The sequence below is a fragment of the Otolemur garnettii genome, unplaced genomic scaffold (assembly GCF_000181295.1).
Source record: "Otolemur garnettii isolate 467f Iridium unplaced genomic scaffold, OtoGar3 scaffold00198, whole genome shotgun sequence".
Classification (NCBI taxonomy): Eukaryota; Metazoa; Chordata; class Mammalia; order Primates; family Galagidae; genus Otolemur; species Otolemur garnettii.
In genome coordinates this window covers 98991-118211 of record NW_003852593.1, presented here as the reverse complement: position 1 = coordinate 118211, position 19221 = coordinate 98991, and the positions used below count along the sequence as shown (strand labels likewise).

Sequence of the window (19221 nt, the reverse complement as noted above, 5' to 3'; positions counted from 1 at the left end):
AAAAAAAACCCCTACTCTTTTAGCAGTTTTGAAATATATAACACAGCCATCCTGGATATTTTGAGAGATTGGGTCCAGGACTCTAGGAGACACCAAAATTTGTGTATTCTCATGACCCTGATATAAAATGGTGTACTGTCTACATGTCACCTACACAATTCTGCAGTATACTTTAAATTATCTCTAGATTGCTGCCTAGTGCAATGTAAATGCTATGTACATGGTTGTTATACTGTATTTTGTATGGTTTGTATTTTTTATTTTTTTGAGAGAGGGTTTCACTCTGTTGCCCAAGTTGGAGTGCAGTGGCCTCAGCACAGCTCACTGCAGCATCCATGTCTTGGACTCAAGTGATCCTCCCACCTCAACCTCCTGAGTAGCTGGGACTATAGGTGCCTGCCGCCATGCCTGGCTAATTTCTCCATTTTTTGTAGAGACAGGGTTTTACTTTTGCTCAGGCTGGTGTCTAGTTTGCTTCTTTAACACATTGACTGCCACACTAGAAAAAAATTTTTTTCTTGGGGCACAGTTTTATTAGGCCAAGCTAGGTCAAGAGATATGTGAGTTCATATGCTTCACAAGACTCTGGGCTCAAAACTAACATAAGTTAAGAACAACTCACTTGGCAGTTATGTGTCAAAATTATTGCATTGCTATTTTTACATTTTTTTCCCCAAATCTATTTGACCTGTGATCTGTCAAATTTTGGAAGCAGAAACCATGGATGCAGCTGCTGTACCCAGTGTGGTGATCACTGAAACCACCCTCAGGCCAAGACCCTGTTTTCTCCCCTCGAGCACCTGCAGCCTCAGTTGCCCCCTGCCACCCTCTGTCCCCTAAGAGCTGTGCTCTTGGGGTCCAGATGAAACAGGGTCCCGTGACCTGTCTCCTGGGCCTACATATTTCCCTGCACATGCCATCCCTAGGCCCATTCACATGGTCACTTTCCCACTTGGTATCCTCCTCAGGTCCAGAGTGTGTCTAAGCTGGATCCTTCCTGCCCTCTCTGCTGGGGATCAGCCTTCCAGCCAGTGCCCTGGCTGTCCTCTTGGTTGGCCCACCCAGCCCCCCATTCTGAGTCTCGCCCTTCTCCTGGGAGCTCACAAAGGGGTCACGTTTCTCCTGTGCCCCGACTTAGCCATGTGGGTACCCAGATCCCCTGAGCTCCCACAGACAGCCTTATCTGACGTCTCCAGGCACCTGACAAGTGTTCTGATCCTTTATCTGCAGCAGAACAATATGGGGGCAGATTCACCTGCTGGCCTCAGGGAGTGGCTGATGGACTCATTGGATGGGCGCCCCTGTGCCTGTACAGAACCTCGGGTTCCATGTGCTCAGACAGAGGCAGTTCCACCACTGGAGTTTAGTGGGTCCTGACCAAGACTTAGACAACAGAATCAGGTATGGATGACTCACAGAGCAACAGCGGTGGCTGTTCTGTCACTGCCGCATATCAGGTATGGATATGTGGAAACATCCACCATGAGAAGCCTAACTCTCCCTCACTACATTGTCTCCAGGAGGCTCTCCCTGAGTGCCACTAAACCAGACCCCCCGGGGCTCCCACAGGGCCCTATTTGGTTCTGATCTCACAGAGATCCTGTTTCCTGTACCCTAACTTGACCATGACCTCTGTGGGGTTGGCAGGCGCAGCTCCTCATGCTCAGAGGTTGTGGACATGCTGCCCTGAAATGGACCATCTGAGCCACTTGCACCAGCTGCTGAGGGAGGCCCAGAGGTCACCCCCTGCCTATTCTTCTTCTGCTGCTGCCTAGAGATAATGCCCCTAAGCGCACCCAAGCTGATGGGGTGGGAGCAAGAGGTCCTGGCAAAAACCAACAAAGTCACAGACAGGAAAGGCAAGACTGGGAGGTGGCCTGTCCTTACCTCTGAGGCCCTGTATGGAGTGGGAGACAGCAGCTGGCTCTGGGAGCCCATGTGTGTACATTCGTGTGTGTGCCTGTGTGTGAGTCACTGTGAGTCTACTCCATATTTTCCAGTGCAGACAAAGCCCTGGCAGGACCAGAACCCCTGTCAGGTGCCTGGAGATGTTAGGGATGAATGTTGGCTTATCCTGTAGGAGCTCAGGGGGTCAAGATGCCCTCCTGGCTGAGTCATCTGAGCATACTGATCCCTAAGATCTGTCCCTCTGGCAGAGGGACAAAGTGAGGAGGGGAGAAGACTCAGCATCTCCCGTGAGACCTCATCTTTTCCACCCTCTGCCCATTCTAGAACACCTGCTGTCCCCTTTCCCCTGACCAACACCTGCCACCACAGCAGCTAACATGGTCATTTCCTACAACCAAGGCACTGTGTCTAAGGTGGTCTAACCCTGGGCAGCCTGGCCCTGAGGCCTCTGACCTTTTTTCCTCCTCCTTGTTTGCATTTTAAACTTTCCTACACTATCTTGTACACACATGGCAATCAACTGGAGTGCCTGCATCTCAGGGGCCCAGCTGGATGGATTGTTATATACCGCTGCCAGATCAGGATCAGGGAATTCCCTCTGTTCCATGTCAACACCACTGGCCTCGACCCCAGGATGCTCCGGAGTTTCAACACGTGGGTGGCCACACAGTGTCTGGCATCTTAACTTCACTGCCCAGCTCTGACTCTCCACCATCTGCTTCTTATGCCTGTCCACTTGTGGGCACTCAAGCCACTTCTGTCTTGACTGCTAGGATTTGGGGTTTCAGGGCAGTTCTGGGTGGGGGGCCCTGCCCCACTCTTAGACCTTTCAGAGCCTTCTCTTCCTTGCCAGACCAAGAGGAGCCCTCTGATATCTCTGATAGCACCTGGAGACCCACTTGCCACAGGGAGTGGCCAGGGATGACATGGTCCAGCCAGGTGAAGCCCCCTCCTGGGAGGTGAAGCCTTCTGAGAGATGCTACTGTAGCAACTTAGATCCTTACATGAAATCTCTCAACTTTAAACTGTTGGAAAGTTGTTAAATCAGATGTTGGTACTGGGTGGGAAGAGGAATATACCTTCTATCACCACACCTGTGCCTCAACAGTGCTGTGGCCTTTCTTGGCCCTGGCCTGTGCATGCCATTCCGACATGTCTGGTGCTGGCACAGGCCACTTCAGCCAAGCATTGGGTGACATGACTTGGGCTTCCAGCCTGCCAGAAAGCTGTGATTTTGCCCTTCATGGATCGATTAGGTGTGTTCTGGTTTCATGCTCCAAGGTGAACCTAGGGTGGTGGTGTTGGCCACCCAGGGAGCTTGGAGATGAGATGAATGAATGGGGAACTGATCTCATCAAAGAAAGTGTTCATTTCTTATGGGACGAAGGGGTCAGATGTCCCAAGTGGCAGGGGACGTGAAGGATGACAGGAAGGCAAGGCTGGCTGCCTCTGCACACAGAAGAAAGACCCTAAGTCTCCTACCCTAAGTTAGGGTAGGGAAGGATAAATCTTTGAAAGATCTTGGGGAACTGGTGAATGAAACAAAAACTCTGGCATTTAACCCACTGAGACCTTGGGCGACAGCTACACTGGGGAGCATGTTTCTACCTGAGGCTCTCTTGTGTCCACCAGAGAAGAGTCTTCCTGGGCTGTGGTCAGCATGAGTGACCTGCTCTGAGCATCTGTGGTGCCCCACAGGGACCCAGCCTGAGGAAGCCCCAACACTGGGTTGCCCTGCCATAATCCAACCTAGGAGGCCTGTCCCTGAGATGTCCCCCACTGGCCTGGCTGCAACACTTCCCAAAACTTGGGCATGTTCCGGCTTCAGTGTCAAGGTCTTGCTTTGCTGTGAGCTCTTGAGAGCTAGTTATTGAGTGTTCAGGAATTATGAGAGCCAGTTGTTAAACACATTAAAATTAGATCATGCAGACCTATAACTTAAAACATTATATTACAAACAAACATAATAAGTATGCAGACCCACTGGTTTCTTGAAACTTTCCTGTGGATCTCTTTCTATGTTCTTGTGGCTGTCAGTGGTGGAGACTAAAGGCTGCCTCCACTCAGCGTCCTCTGCCCACTCCAAGCCCAACACCTGCCCTGTCTCATGGCCTCCTGACTTCTGAAATTTTCCATTTGCTCACATAGCTAAAGTGTAAGGTCTTTTGAAAGTGAAGGCTCATACCCTCCTCCTACATCTGTCCTGGGTGAAGTATGTCCTCCACCTTTGTAAGGAGCCTTCAGGTCCCACACATGGTAGGCCTGGAGGTGGACAGGCACAGTCCTGTGCTGATGAGCCTTTATCCAGATTTTGGTGCAATGCAGATGGCTGGGCAGAGGGAAGCAGGAGGCAGTTGCTGACCTGAACAGGCCACTGGCATAATAGATCAGAGAGAAATTCTAATATTCTGGGGCCAAATCTATGATGTCCTTGTTTTCTCTTGAGTCTTATCAAAGTGGGCGAGATGCTTCCCAGAAAGACAGGGCAGCCAGGCAGAGTGCTCAGGACAGCAGTCAGTGAGAACCCTGGGCCACTGCTGGGGTTCTGGGGGCAGGGGTGGGGAGGCTGTCCCCCTCCCATGGCTCTGGGAAGAGGCAGAGAAAGCCCCAGGGTTAGGTGCCCGTGGGAGCCAAGCTTTGCTCATCATAGACATTTCTTTTCAAAAGGAGCTGTGAGGCAGGCCTGTGATTTGTGCGAGCTGGTATTCTTAAAACACTGCTCAGAGAGTAGGGACTTAGAAAGAGCTTTTTCCTAGGACAAGGTGATGTCCAGGTAGAAAATCCTAAGTGCTGAGTGCAGATAGGAGCCTGAAACTCCCACATGGACATGCTGTGCAGCCCACAGCCTGGCACCCTGCAGACCATGCCCCTGCCACCTTGTCCCAGTTTCCTGGTACTGGTCATTTACCTGGTGCTGGGTTTAGGGCTGGGATGAGCAGATGATGCAACAGGCAAATGCCTGACTCTTGGGTCTCACCCTGTAGGTTCCAGAAGGAATGTGAAGAGCCAGTGCAGCCAGGGCCGGGGTGGGTGGGGGCTTGGTGGGTGGGGTTGGGAAAGAATCTGTGGTATCTGGGGGCTCCAGCAGGGGACTCTGTGGTGGCTGTGGTCCAGTGCCCATGAGGCCAGGGTTGTAGGGGGAGGTAGAAGACCCTAAGGCCAGGAAGTGGCAAGATCTGCTTTAACAGTATGGTCTGACCACTGAGCTGAGGTTGGTGGAAGGACACAGTTTGACAGGGACCCCAAGACGGTACCCAGGAACCATTCCTGAGAAGATGGAGGGGCCGTGATGTCAAGGGTGGGGACTAACCGATCACAGGGGAGTACGGCCCTGTGAGACACTTGGGGGAATGAATGTGGGTGGCTGAGAAGGGGCTCCCAGACCTTGCCACCCATGGCTCATGGCTGGGTGAGCCGGAGGGTTTGGATCTGGGCTGAGCACTGAGGAGGCCTGGCTGGGATGAGGCCATGCCCCTCAAGCCTGTGTGTTAAAGTCCAAGCCCCCAAGGTGCTGATATTTGCACATAGGGCCTTTCGGAGCTGCTCAGGGTTAGATGAAGTCAGGAAGATGGGGCTGTCATGATGGGATCAGTGCCCTTGGAAGAGGGGGAAAAGGAAAATCTCCTTGCTTTGGGGACTCCAGGAGCCTCACTGGAAGCTGATTAGGGGTGCCTTGGCCCTGAACTTCCCAGCCTCCAGAATGGTGAGAAATAAATGGCTGTTGACTAGGCTGCACAGTCTGGTGTTTCATGGTCACCCCAGTAGACTAAGACAGGAGGAAAAACAACCAACCAACCAAATGAGGAAACTGAAGGAAATTGAAGCTTCTGGTACCCTCAGCTATGGCAAATGTCAAATACAGCCTGATTTCTACTCAGATCAACACAAAATCTCACACTATAGGCCCATTCATCCCCATTCCAGCTTTTACAAAAAAATTACAAGTCCTACTAAAACCCCCCTTAGCCTGCCCAAACACAGTGTGAAAAAACAGAGCAAGTATTAGAACCAAACTCAGACACTGGAATTACTCAGAGCTTGAAGCTATGATTAGTACTCTAAAGGCCCAGTACCAGAAGAGATGGGTCATGTAAGCAGAGAGATAAAACTCTAAGAAAGAACAAGAAATGCTGGAAATAAAAAATGCCATTTTAGAAATAAAGAATGCCTTGTTTATCTGTAGGTGGGATGTGGCTGAAAACAGAATTAGTGAGCTTGAAGATATGTCAGTAGAAACTTCCCCAACTAAAATGCAGAGAAAGGACAGAACTGTAAGACAATTACAAAAGGTGTATGTGGGTAATCAGAACACTAGAGGGAGCAAAAATATAAAGGAGAAGAAGAAACATTCGAAGTAATAACAGTTGAGAATTTTCCAGAATTATTGCCAGGCATCAAAGCACATGTTTAGGAAGCTCAGTGCATACCAAGTTCTCCCCAAAGCCACCATTGGAATAAATGCCCCAAATTCTATACTTAGGAATATCATTTATTTATTTATATTTTATTTTTTGCGACAAAGTCTCACTTTGTTGCCCTAAGTAGAGTGCTGCAGCATCACAGCTCACAGCAACTTCAATCTCTTGAGTTCAAGCAATTCTTTTGCCTCAGTCTCCCTAGTAGCTGGGACTATAGGTGCCCACCACAACACTTGGCTTTTTTTTTGTTGTTGTTGTTTAGCAGGCCTGGGCCTGGTTCAAACCTACCATACCCAGTGCATGTGGCCGGTGCCCTACCCACTGAGCTATGGGCGCTGAGCCAGGAATATCATATTTAAACTGCAGAAAAACAGAAGGAAAATCCCCCTGGGGGGGGAGGTAAAACCTTACCAACAGAGGAACAAGAATACACATTATATCCAGAATCTCGGTACAAACTATGCAAGACGAAAAGAATGAGGTGAAATATTTGAAGTGTTAAGAAGAAAAAATCCACCAACTTAAAATTCTATATCCAGTGAAATTATCTGTCAGAGGTAAAGGAGACATAAAGACTTTCTCAGACAGACAGAAACAGAGATAATTTGTTGCCAGTGGACTTGCCCGGCAAGAAATGCTTAGAGAAATTTTCAGAATGAAGACCAAGACGGGCCAGAAACTCATCTATCTACATGAAGAAAGGAAAAGCATTAGGTAAGAATAAATAAGAATGAGGGCTGTGAGCGGTGGCTCATGCCTGTAATCCCAGAACTCTGGGAGGCCCAGGCCAGTGGATTGCTTGAGCTCAGGAGTACGAGACCACCCTGAGCAAGAGCGAGACTTTGTCTCTAAAAATAGTCAGGCGTTGTGGTGGGCACCTGTAGTCCCAGCTACTCGGGAGGCTGAGGAAAGAGGATTACTTGAATCCAAGAGTGTGAGGTTGCTGTGAGCTATGACACCGTGGCACTCTACCTAGGGTGAAAAAGTGAGACTCTGTCTCAAAAAAAAAAAAAAAAGGAATAAATGGGAATAAAATAACATCTTTTTCTTTTTCTTAATTGCTCTAACAGATTAACTGTTCAAAGTAATAAGACTGTTCAAAGAAATAAATGACAGCAATCTTATAAGATAAAGAGAAAATAATTATTTTATAAGAAAGAAAGACTACAGACCAACATATCTCATAACTATAGATGTAAAAGTTCTTGACACAAAACATTGGCAAAACCAATCTAACAATGTATCAAAATAATTACCAGTAATTATTCCAGGTATGTAGACCTCACTCAACATGGGAACATAAATCAATGGAGAGGCTTACAGGGCCTTTCTTGATGGCAGCAAAGGTGCTGCCGCATGGTGTGGGGAAGAAGGCACTCTGGTGGTGCTTTGTCCTACAGCTGGTGGGAAGTAAATGTGTTCTCAGTAGCTGAAGGCTCCAGTTCCCCCTCTGACCACCATCACGGCAGGGCCCAAGTTGCAACAAGAATAGTGTTAGAGCAGGCTTCCAAAAATATGGCTACCCTGGTCACTTGACTTTTGAATGCTGCAATTTTCTCTGATTAGATTCCAAAGGGACATAGTTTTGGATGTTAGTGGTGCAAACAGTGAAGAGAATAAAGAACTGAAAAAAAATGCAGAAGTTATAGGGGAAAAAAAAGAATAAGTAAAGAAGAGGATAAGAAAAAAGCAAAGAGAAAATTAAATAAAGAAAAAGAAAAGGTTGTATTCATCCAGTTCCACTGAAGAAGACAGTGGAAGACAGTTTCTTTTCAAAACCAAAGAAACAACAATATCAGAAGAAAGAAAGGACATAAAGAAAGACTGAATAAAAATGGAAACATTACAAAACAGAGAAAAAAGGAAAATGACTTTTTCTCACTTTTTCATTCCTAATATTTCTGAATTCTCAAAAAAAAACCCCAAAACTAAGACTTTGCCTAAAGTCATTCAATTTCAAATTTTTTTTAAAAAGCAAAAAAAAATGAATTAATGCAATCCACCACATCTACAGGCTAAATAAGAAAGAAAAGGCCAGGTGTGACAGCTCATACCTGTGATCTCAGCATTCTGGGAGTTTGAGACCAGCCTGAGCAAGAGCAAGACCCTGTCTCTACTAAATATAGAATAACTAGCTGGGCATTGTGGTGGGCAACTATAGTCCCAGCTACTTTGGAGGCTGAGGCAGGAAGATCACTTAAGCCCAAGAGTTTGAGGTTGCTATGGGCTATGATGCCATGGTACATAACCTAAGGCCCAATACTCATTCAGAAAAATACCACTCAGTAAACTAGAAATATAACTTCTTCAACCAGATAAAACAAATCCTATAAAAACCCCTCTAGCTGACCTGATGAGAAAGGTGCTTTCCCTTTGGATTGGCATCAAGGCAAGGATGTCCCCTCATCACATATAGCTAGCACTGTAATAAGACAAGAAAAGGAAACACAGTATTTATAGATAGGGAAGGAAGAAATAAAACATTTTTTTTGCTGGGACTGGGTTTGAACCCGCCACCTCCAGCATATGGGACTGGTGCCCTACTCCTTTGAGCCACAGGCACCGCCCAGAAATAAAACTTTTTTACAGATGACATACTAGTATAAGTGAAAATATCAATGAATTTGCGAAGCCAAGGTGGGAGGATTGTATGAGCTCAGGAGTTCAAGACCAGCCTGTGCAAGAGTGAGATCTTGTCTCTACTAAATATAGAAAAAGTGGCTGGGTGTTGTGGTGGGCATCTGTAGCCCTAGCTACTTGGGAGGAGGAGGTAAGAGGAACACTTGAGCCCAGGAGTTTGAGGTTACTGTGAGCTATAACTCCATGGCATTCTACCCAGGGTTACAGAGTAAGACACTGTCTCAAAAAAAAAAAAAATCAAGTAATCAATAAAAAATTTCTGGAACGAATACTGTAGTGAGGTTGCAGGATACAAGGTTAATATACAAAAGCCATTTGCTTAATCCTAGCACTCTGGGAGGCTGAGGCAGGTGGATTGGTTGAGCTCAGGAGTTTGAGACCAGCCTGAGTAAAAGTGAGACCTTGTCTCTGCAAAAAATAGAAAAATTAGCCAGTTGGAGTGGGCGCCTATAGTCACACCTACTTGGAGGCTGAGGCAGGAGGATCGCTTGAGCCCAGGACTTTGAGGTTGTTGTGACTAGACTGATGTCACAGAACTCTAGTCTGGGCCACAGAGTGAGACTCTGTCTCAAAAAAAAAAAGTTGCTTTTCTTTTTTAAACCAATAAAGAACTGGAATTTGAAAATGAGAACACATTATAACTTAAATTGTTCTTAAAAATGAAATACTTCAGTACAAATCTAATAAAAATATATAGAAAAACTATTAACCTCTGATGAAAGAAATCAAAGATCTAAGCGAGAGATTCTGTGTCCTTAGGGTTGGAACACTCATTATTTTGAAAATGGCATTCTTTCCAACACAGATTTAATATAGTCTTTTTTTTTTTTTTTTTGAGACAGAGCCTCAAGCTATCCCCCTGGGTAGAGTGCTATGGCATCACAGCTCACAGCAACCTCCAACTCCTGGGCTCAAGCGAGTCTCCTGCCCCAGCCTCCCTGTCATTGTTGCTTGGCGGGTCCGGGCTGAATTCAAACCCGCCACCCCAGGTGCATGTGGCTGGCGCCTTAGCCACTTGAGCCACAGGTGCCGAGCTTTAATATAGTCTTAATTAAAATACCAATAAAGTACTTTGTGGATATTGGCAAACTGATTCTAAAGTTTGTATGGAAAGGCAACAAATGCAGAATAACCAGCACAATACTGTAGAAGAAAAACAAAGTTGGAGAACTGACATTTCTAACTTAAAGAGCTACGATAAAGCTGTAGTGCTCAAGTCATTATGGTATTGGTGAAAGAATAAACACATGAATCAATGGCGCATAATAGAGGCCCTGAAATAGACTCAGGCCAATGTGGTCTGATCTTCGATGAAAGTGCAAAAGGCATACAACAGAGAAAAGATAGTCTTTTCAACAAATGGTACTAGTGCAGCTATACTTTCCCATGCAAGACATGAATCTACACAGATCTTACAACTTTCACAAAATGGATCATAGACCTAATATAAAACACAAAACTAGACAATATCTAGAAGATAACACACAAGAAAATCTAGGTAACCCTGGGTTTAGTGATGAGTTTTTATATACAACACTAAGTACAATCCATCAAGTATAATTCATGATAAATTGAATTTTGCTAAAATTTAAAACTTATGGCTCTGTATCCATAGCACAGTGGTTACAGAGCCAGCCACATACATCGAGGCTGGTGGGTTTGAACCCGGCCTGGACCAGCTAAGCAACAATGACAACTGCAACAAAAAATAGCTGGGTGTTGTGCCGGGCACCTGTAGTCCTAGCTACTTGGGAAGTTGAGGCAAGAGAATTGCTTAAGCCCAGGAGTTTGAGGCTGCTGTGAGCTGTGATACCATGGCACTCTACCAGGGCAACAAAGTGAGACTCTGTCTCAAAACAAAAAAATATTTAAAACTTCTGTTTTTCAAAATACACTGTTAAAAGAAAAAAAGACAGCCCATGCCCTAGGAGAAACTATTTGCAATACACTGTAGTGAATTCTTATTTTAGGTCACTTTAGCATGTATTGTAAATACAGGTTTAATTTTCTGAGGGCAGATCACCCTTCACGCAGTCTGCAGTTCTATATACACCCAAACACCTGAGCTAAAAAAAGCTTAGCAGCGTCTCTCAAGCCTAGCAGACTTGACCATCTAGGCCCTTGCCCTTAAACTTAGTTACCCAAACCCTGTTCCCTTGTGTACACTGCTAATTGCCTCTTCCTTTTGCACTTTCTGTCCCTACCTCTCTCTGCCAGTCCCTGCACACCAGCCTACCCATGACCCTCCCATCTCACAAAGCCCTCCCTGCCAGGATCTGTAGGTAATAAATCTTTGAACCTATTTCCTGCTGTGGTGTGCATCAAAATTGCACCTTTCATATAAAGAACCGGAGGCGCCCCAGGCCTGGTTACCCCTAGGACTCTGTTGGGGGACATAAGGCTGGACTTCTAGCGCCAGGCAGGAACAACTGGACACAGGTCAGCTGAGGGCCACAGGGATACTCTCTGGTGTAAGCAAGATCCCCAGGTAAGGCTTCTGGTCTCAAGGGTGGAATGGTGAAGGAGCAGGCTGTTGCATCAGGTAAGTGAAGTGCCCCGTGGTAGGGACACTGGGAACACCATGACCAGCCCCCTTTGTGCCCTGTTAAGGCGGGTGCCAGCCACTCTGGCACTGGAACCCCAATTTACATGAAGGATGTCTCAAAACAAAGGCAGAAGATTTGTACCCAAAGTATACAAAAGACACTTTAAACTGAACAAAAGAAAACAACCCAATTTTTAAAAGGGCAGAGGATCTGAAAAGATACCTTACCAAAGAATAAGATGTGCAGATGGCAAATAAGCATATGAAAAGAAGCTTAATATCTCTTGTCATTTAATTGTAGATTAAAACAATGAGATGCCACCACACACCTGCTAGACTGACTATAATTCAAACAACTGCCAACACCAGATGCTAGTGAGGATGTGGGGCACCAGGAACTCTCATTTGCTGCTGGTGCTGCCACTTCTGGGCAGTTTCTCATGTTAAACATAGTCAGACCATATAATACAGCAGCTGCACTCTTTTATATCATTCAGGAAGTGACCAGCAGGGCAGACCCTTCTGGGAGGTTGGTCTGGCCAGTATCTGGACACTCTGGCCTACCAATTCCTTATAATCACACCAGCTCCTTTCAAAGACCGTTGGAGGTAGTTTCAGAGAAGGGGAGGGGCCTTTCTGCTTTGCAGCTGACTCACACCATTCTGGCCTGTGGGCAAATTAGCAGGGTACCCAGCTGGGCACAGCCACAAAAGCCATGAGCCCCTCCTCTTCCTGGGGCAGTCTAGGACCTGACTATGTAAACACAATACCACCTGTCACCACCTGTCTGTATAGGCACAGAAACGGGACAGAGGGAACCTGGACCCAGTTGGTCAGAGACATGCATAGAGGTGAGCATCACACCCTTTCACAAGCCAGGAGGCGGGAGGTTAGGGTCTGGAGGACCAGCCCCGCTGGATGGCACATGCAGGTACCTGGCCTCGGCGCGTCTCGCAGTTGTGGAGGTAGCTCAAGTGATAGATCTTCAGGTTTAATGTAGCAAAATTTAGGTACTTTAAGAAAACCTGGAACAGAAATTATAACAGGAGGTAAAGTCTCAGTGTTCAGACGTGCACCCAGGGGTGCAGGGGAGACACAGGCTCACCCTGAGCCTGCCCAGGGAGAAGCCATGCAGGAGTGCACATCTGCATGCACACTCTCAGGTGTATGGGGTGGCCACATGAGCTGCACACAGATGCTCCTAGGGATTTGCAGTACCCAGGTAAGCACACACAGCCCAGTTGAGGAGACACAGGTGTACACAGGCATATGTGGCAGACACAAAGAGGGTAGACGCAGACATAAAGACATCTCCCTGACACTCACGTCTTCGTCTTCGCTTGTGAAGCACGGACCATCAAGCTTGTTCACAGCCATTATCACAGCCACGACATCTTTGCCATTCATGATGGGTACAGCCAGGATATTCTTTGTGACGTAATCGGTGAGCTCATCAGCAAAAGAGCTGAAGTGGGGACACTGTACCACAAGAGAGGAAGGGAAGCCATCGCTCAGAGAACCTTATTTCAGGCATGAGGATGAAGTTTTCACACTCCAGCCTGGCTCCCTCTCTCTGGGACACCCACCCTTGTGCTTTGTCCTACAGACCTGAGGGTGTCACCTACACCTGCCCTCCCTCTGCCTGGGTCAGCCTCCTGTATATCTCTTGAGTACATCCCACTTACCCTATCCCCAAACCCTCCAGTCCAGGCCACCAGCTCCTGCTTCAGCCCACTCCAGGCTAGCCCCCCCTTCTCCAAAAGAAAACTATTAGTGGCTTGTTGGTGGGACATTTTAATCAGGACACTTGTGCAGGTTACTTGGGGTTGAAGGCCCTAGCCTATGGGGCCTGCTCACAGCCCATGGGCCTCACCAGCCCAGGCTCCCAGAGGTCAGCTCTGGGGGCCTGCTGCCCACTATAAAGCTTTCTTTGCACCTGTGATGAGAGCTTTGCCCACCTCTGGCCCCCAGCGTTACCCCCAGCCCAGCTTTAGAGGATTCCCCTTGTCCTGGGCCTAAGGTTCTGTCTCCTCAGATGCTGTGTGTTAGGTGACCAGGATTCTGTCCTTCAAAGAGTGGGATGAGACCCTGGCCTCATCCTCTTGCTTCCTGGGTTCTGACATTTATTTATATGAGGCCTAAGTGTCCTGGTGCAGGGACCAAGGTGAATGGCTGTGGAGTCAGAGCAGGTGGGCTGGGATCTGCATGGGATGGCCCTCTGTCCCTTTCCTCACCAGTCAGAGGCAAAAGTAACAGAATTTACCCCATTGGTGTTATGTGGGTAAATAAATGCTCCTTACATGTATTATTATTGCCACTTGTTATTACAGGAATTCTTTCAGGTGTTGTCAGGACTGTGGGTCCTATGAGGACAGAGGATTGACTTCCCTCATGTCTGTCTATGCACGTCCCAACGCTTGGCCCCTCCAGACAGGCCAGAGAAGCTCCATACCAGCTTCCAGCCTCCCTTGAGTAAGGGGAGCTGGGCCACAGTTTTGGCCCAGGGGAGGTCAAAGGAAGCCTGCCAGGGCCCAGGAGATTGTGAAAGTCTTATGAAGGGTGCACAAGGAGATGCTGAGCATCCCCTCGGTTCTCCCTCTCAGATTCTTAGAGATGAAGCTGTTACGTGGTGCCCAGCATTACAGGGAAATCCAGGTTTGAATAATGGAGCAGGGAGATTTCACCATGCCTCGGCAGTGGTGGCACGCGGAGGAGTAATGTCTTGTTAAGGACACTGAAGCCCTCTTTCCCCAAGGGAAGGATCTGTCTTGGCACTTGGGGTTCCTTGAGACTTCCATGCATTTTCCTTACTGCTTTAAGGTGGCTGTTGAACATGCAGCCATCTGGAGAATCTGTCTCCCCTGTGAGCTGTTGGTGCTGACTTGCGTGTTGTCCCTGCCACACTCCATGGCCCCTCCTGCCTCAGCATCCTTCCCTGTCCACCTGAGCATCGGGTCAGCCTGCCGCTTTCCAACCTCTCTGGCTCCCTTGCCTGGGGTCCTCCCATGACAGGTGGTCTTCTCAGCACCATGCCTGGATGTATGTTGGTGTTTCTGGAAGCTGGTACCATGTAGATCTACATATGACCCTTGGGTGGCAGGCACATAGGTGGTAGATGGTGGATGTCCAGCCTCATTCTTTTGCTATCTTCTCTCTGCCAGTTTCTTCCCTTGTGTCAGACCTCACCCCATCCCCTCTCTCCACTCTACACACCTTCACAACTTCTGCTTCACAAGAAAAATTGTGAAGTAGCCACAAGCCTCCCCTGCCTCTCTTGTGGCTCACCCCTCCACTCTGGAGCCTGACACAGCCACCTGTCAGCATGTAAGTACACCTTTAATGTTCTCATAGCCCTGTCATCTGCTGTCCTCTATCTTGCATGAGGCTTCACTTGCCCAGGCCCCTGCTGTCCTAGACACATGTTCAGGGCTCATCTTAGCCCCCTTGGCCGAGGTTGGCCAAAGTTGCCACCCTATCTTTCACTGGGTAAGCTTGGGCCCCACCCACCCACCCAGACACCCCGACACCCCTTGGTCCAGTGCCAGGACTTCAAGCCTCTGGGCATGTCATCAGACCCACACACCCTGAAAGCAAGGTGTACAGGGCCTCTGAGGGCCAGGCAGGCTGCCCAGATCCATGTATGTCCACAGCTGGTTCTGCATGTGGTTGGCCTCCTTCCCCTCCCTGCCAGTCTCTGAGAGCAATGCCCCAGCCCACAGCTCCCTGGAAAGCCAAACCCTGGCTTGCTCTTGCAGCTTCCCTGGAGACCACATGGAATGTCTAAGCACCTGTGAAGAGGCTACAGGGTCCCATGCAAAGGCCTCTGCCAACCTTAAGCAGTGCACCCATCCCATGCCATTCTCTCATTGCCATATTCTCTCCTCTCCTTGACTCTGGTGACTATGCTGTACGCCCATGAACAGCACAGCTTCCTGGCCTTAGCTGCTTCCTCTCCTTCCTGCCCTACCCCTAGCCCTGGACAGTTTCCTGTAGCAGCCCCACCCTTTCTTGGATGAAGTAACAGAAATACTGACCCTATGGAAAGGCTTCTGGCCTCTGCTTGCCCCTCCAAGTCAGGCTGGGCTTCTCTGCTTCCCTGGATGCCCTGGTCAGAGTGAGCCTAGATGGCTTTGGCTGGGAGTAGGTCCCATGAAGCCTGGCACTGCCCAGACCCACCATAGGCCAGAGAATGGGAGCAGAGCCCAGGCAGCTCTGTTCTTGGAGCCCTGGGTCAGGCCTCTGGGGGGGAGAAGGGCATGGCCTGACACCCTTTCACCAGGAAGATGGATACTCAGAGTCTACTTGTACCAGGATTGACCTATGTTTAGGTCTACTTTAACCACAGCAGCTTCCTTGCAGGTAGACATTGTTTTCTCAGTGTGGATGGGAGGCAGGGACTCAGGGGGGTGAGAGACTCCATGTGGCCTATGGCCCCGATATGGTGGGTGCATGCTTGTCCCCAAATGTCCAGGCTTTGCTACTGGGCTGAGGTACCTACATCCAAGAACAAGCTGCTCTCCAGCTCTGTCCGTGCTGCCCAGGTCCTCAGGACCCACTCTCTGCCTGAGTCCCTTCTATAAAGTAGGATGTGACCTCAGGAGCTACCCCTTGGCTGTTCCCAGGGTGTTAGGTACACTAAGGGGAAATGTACGTTTTTGCTGGTTTTGACTTTGGTCTCTGTTCCTCTAGTCTGAAATAAATAGGCACAGCCCAGGGATTTTCACATAGGCAGATGCTGTGTCCTGCCCTGGGAAGAGTCCTCAGCTGTGCTGGATAGGAGGCAGCCTCGGAGGATGTCAGTTGAGGCAGGTGTAGCTGAGGCACCTGAAGGGACAGGTGGGCCTGGGCCCAGCAGCCCTAAGCCTGAGAGCCACCAGCCCATGCAGGATGAAGGGGTTAGAGGAGGTGGGAGAAATAGGGCTCTGGGGGCAGAAGGACCCATCCAGTTTCAGGGGAGGCTGAGGACTAAGCACTGCTATGGAGACTGCATGTGGGAGGAAAAGGGGAGAGAAGGAAGGAGGGAGGTGAAAAAAGAGGGAGGGAAGGAGGGTGGGAAGGAGGGAGGGAGGGAGGGAAGGAAGGGGGCAGTTCGATTCTAGCCCAGCCCCTGCTAAGTCTGGTTGGGCCCATTCATGCTCCTGATGCTCCATTTGGCACTTGGGTGACCCATTTCTTAAACAGGAAGTGAAGACAAAGCTAACCCTAGAGATTACTATATTTAGGTTGCTGCAGGTGGCTTATTTACCCTGGAGAAGTAAGAGGATTACAGCTGGGGCTTCCAAGTGTCCAGGGATGAGATTGGCCTCTTGGGGGCTTGTCTGGGGCTGGTAGTCCTGGGTACCTCAGAGGCCCGTAGTCCTGGGTACCTCAGGGGCCCTTGGAGCCCCCTCTCCCGGGCACCTGGTCTTCCCAGAGTCTCCCACTCAAGCACAGCAGACACCTCACAGTCAGCTGCTCCACCTTCCCTTACCTGACACACCCTGTCCCTTCCCACAGCTCCAGACTGCTCCCTGAGGCCTGCATAGATGCCCACTCCTTCTTAGGAACCCACCTGCCATCTGTTTCTGAGTCTCTCCATTCCTCAGCCTGCCCTAGTGGCTCCTCCTCCAGGGCCCCCATTTGCCCTCCCCAGCGGCCAGAGTGGCCTCCAATGGGGTGAAGCAGCTACTGCCCATGGTGGAAGCTGGGGGTTCTGGGGTCTTAAGATGTCCTGCTCTGCTGGGCTTCTGTGCCACCTCAGGTGGTCCCCACCTGGGCCATCTCCTGGAAGTCATGGGTCCTCTCACAGTCCATGTGGCCCTCATGGGCACTGTGCTGGCCTTAGGCACGGATGTGGACACAGAAATGGAGGCACTGGGGTTGGGTCTGAGACCCTCAGTCTCAGTCTAATGATCTCTGTGTCACAGCTGAGGAGACTGTCCTGCGCCCACTGGGCTCGCCTGCAGGGACTAGAGGGGCTCTAGGATAAGGACCTTTAAGGCCTGATCTCTCCTGAGCTGACCCTGAGACACTCCAGAAAGTGCAGGAGATGAGTCACCCATGAGACCATCTCATCCCTGTGCAACTCACCTCTGCCACATCTTGAACATTCACCATCTTCTTGGTGTGGGCCACATGGCCCACGACCCCAATGTCCAGAGGGAAGACGATCTCAGAGTCAGGGGGCACCAGGCACTCCTCCAGGGTGCTGCCCGGCTGCACGCTGAAGAGCCGTGTGGCCAACTCGGCAACACCATTGCGCTGCCGGTACATGAAGAGGCTGCAGCAGTCAGCCTGCAAGATGGTGCAGAGGCGCCGCAGGATCTTGAAGACTACACGCTCCATGTTGACACTCTCCTGCATGTCCTGCACCAGCTCGAACAGGGCCATGCTCTCCTCCACCTGGCACAGCTCCCGCAGGCTGCTGCAGTCCATAAGAAGCCCCTGCTCGCTGGCCCCAGCCACATTCTCGGGGCTCAGCTTCTTCCCAAAGTACTGGTGGGCAAAGTCAGGGTTCTCGTCCAGGAAGCTGCGCACCTGCTCCCCTCGGAGGCTCATGGCGACCCTGCTGCCTGTGAGAAGCGCTGCTCTGGGTGCACATGGGCTCCCAGAAAGCACTGTCCTCAGCAAAGTCTTTCTTAGTGACGATTAGGGAGCCTGCATCTGACTCACACTGCCAGGGGCCCGCCCCTCCTTCCCCTCCCTCCCCTTGGTTCCCAGGCCTCCCACCTCCCCAGGAAACTCAGAACCCTGGGAGAAGGGTTGGAGGGTAACAGGTGGGTGGGATCTGCAGCCCATAGCAGGGGTCAGTCCGTGAGGGCAGGCGTTTAACTTCCTGTGAAATAGGCCTGAGGTTCATGTTAGTCTGACAGGCAGGTCCTCCTGGGTTCCCAGACCTGGACTCAGGTGTACTGGGAGTGTGTGTGTGTGTGTGTGTGGGGGGTGTCAGACCTGCCTCCAGGAAGTACAGTTCACCCCCAAGGGAAGCAGAGGGAAACCGCCCAGCTTTGGGGTTGTCCCTGGATGTGTGGAAGGCAGAGGGAGGAAGAGCGTGGAGGAGGAAGGAAGGAACCTGCACCAAGCCTGGTGATTCTGCTTCCCCAGCATGGAGCCAGAGCTGTCTAGGCAGCGCTCCACATCTGTTTCTGTGGCCTCTACCTGCTGTGGGGGACGTAGCTGGGACAGGTTTTGGGCTGTGTTGCTCTGAGGCTATGTGGCTATCAGTGGCAGAAAGACCTGAGCTGAGGGTTGCACAGCCGACTCTCACTGCAGTCGCCAGCAATGAGCCCCTGGCCCACTTGCTCCTCCACCTGGATCCAGGACAGCCCTCTCGGGCAGAAGAGGTGAAGTTCAGAGCACTTTGCTGGCAGTGGCATTTCTGACTTCCTTGAATATAAAAGTACTAATTGCTACATTTTGGGCACTTTTATTTGTGCCACTAGGTCTTCTCTGTGCATTGAGTCCACACTGCACTGATGAGGAAACCTGGTGGGTTCTGCCTGACTTGTGTGTCCTGATGGCAGCAGGCCCCTCTAGTGAGGGCCATGACTGTTTGCCCCAGTGGCTGATTCAATCATCACAAAGGGTGCTGAGTGCAGATGCCTGGGCAGGTAGGTATTCATGTGAGCCAGACTGACAGCAGGCAGGTTAGGGTAGGACCTATGTGTCACATCACCCTCTCTCAGTGACTGGCCCTGTCCTCAGTGGGAGGCAGATGGAAGGATGTCCAGC

General features: G+C 49.8%; 1 protein-coding gene across 1 annotated transcript in view; it reads right to left on the bottom strand.

Annotated features, from left to right (window-relative positions):
• PDE6B (phosphodiesterase 6B) overlaps window positions 1–18094 on the bottom strand; it is a 32897-nt gene extending 14803 nt beyond the window's left edge. The window contains exons 1-3 of the mRNA XM_003801108.1: window positions 17581–18094; window positions 12838–12990; window positions 12447–12536 (exon numbers count right to left, since the gene is read on the bottom strand). Of these exons, the coding sequence (XP_003801156.1) occupies window positions 12447–12536; window positions 12838–12990; window positions 17581–18048 (711 nt within the window). The 5' untranslated portion in view covers window positions 18049–18094. The remainder of the gene's footprint in view (window positions 1–12446; window positions 12537–12837; window positions 12991–17580) is intronic.
• Window positions 18095–19221: the final 1127 nt, after the last annotated feature.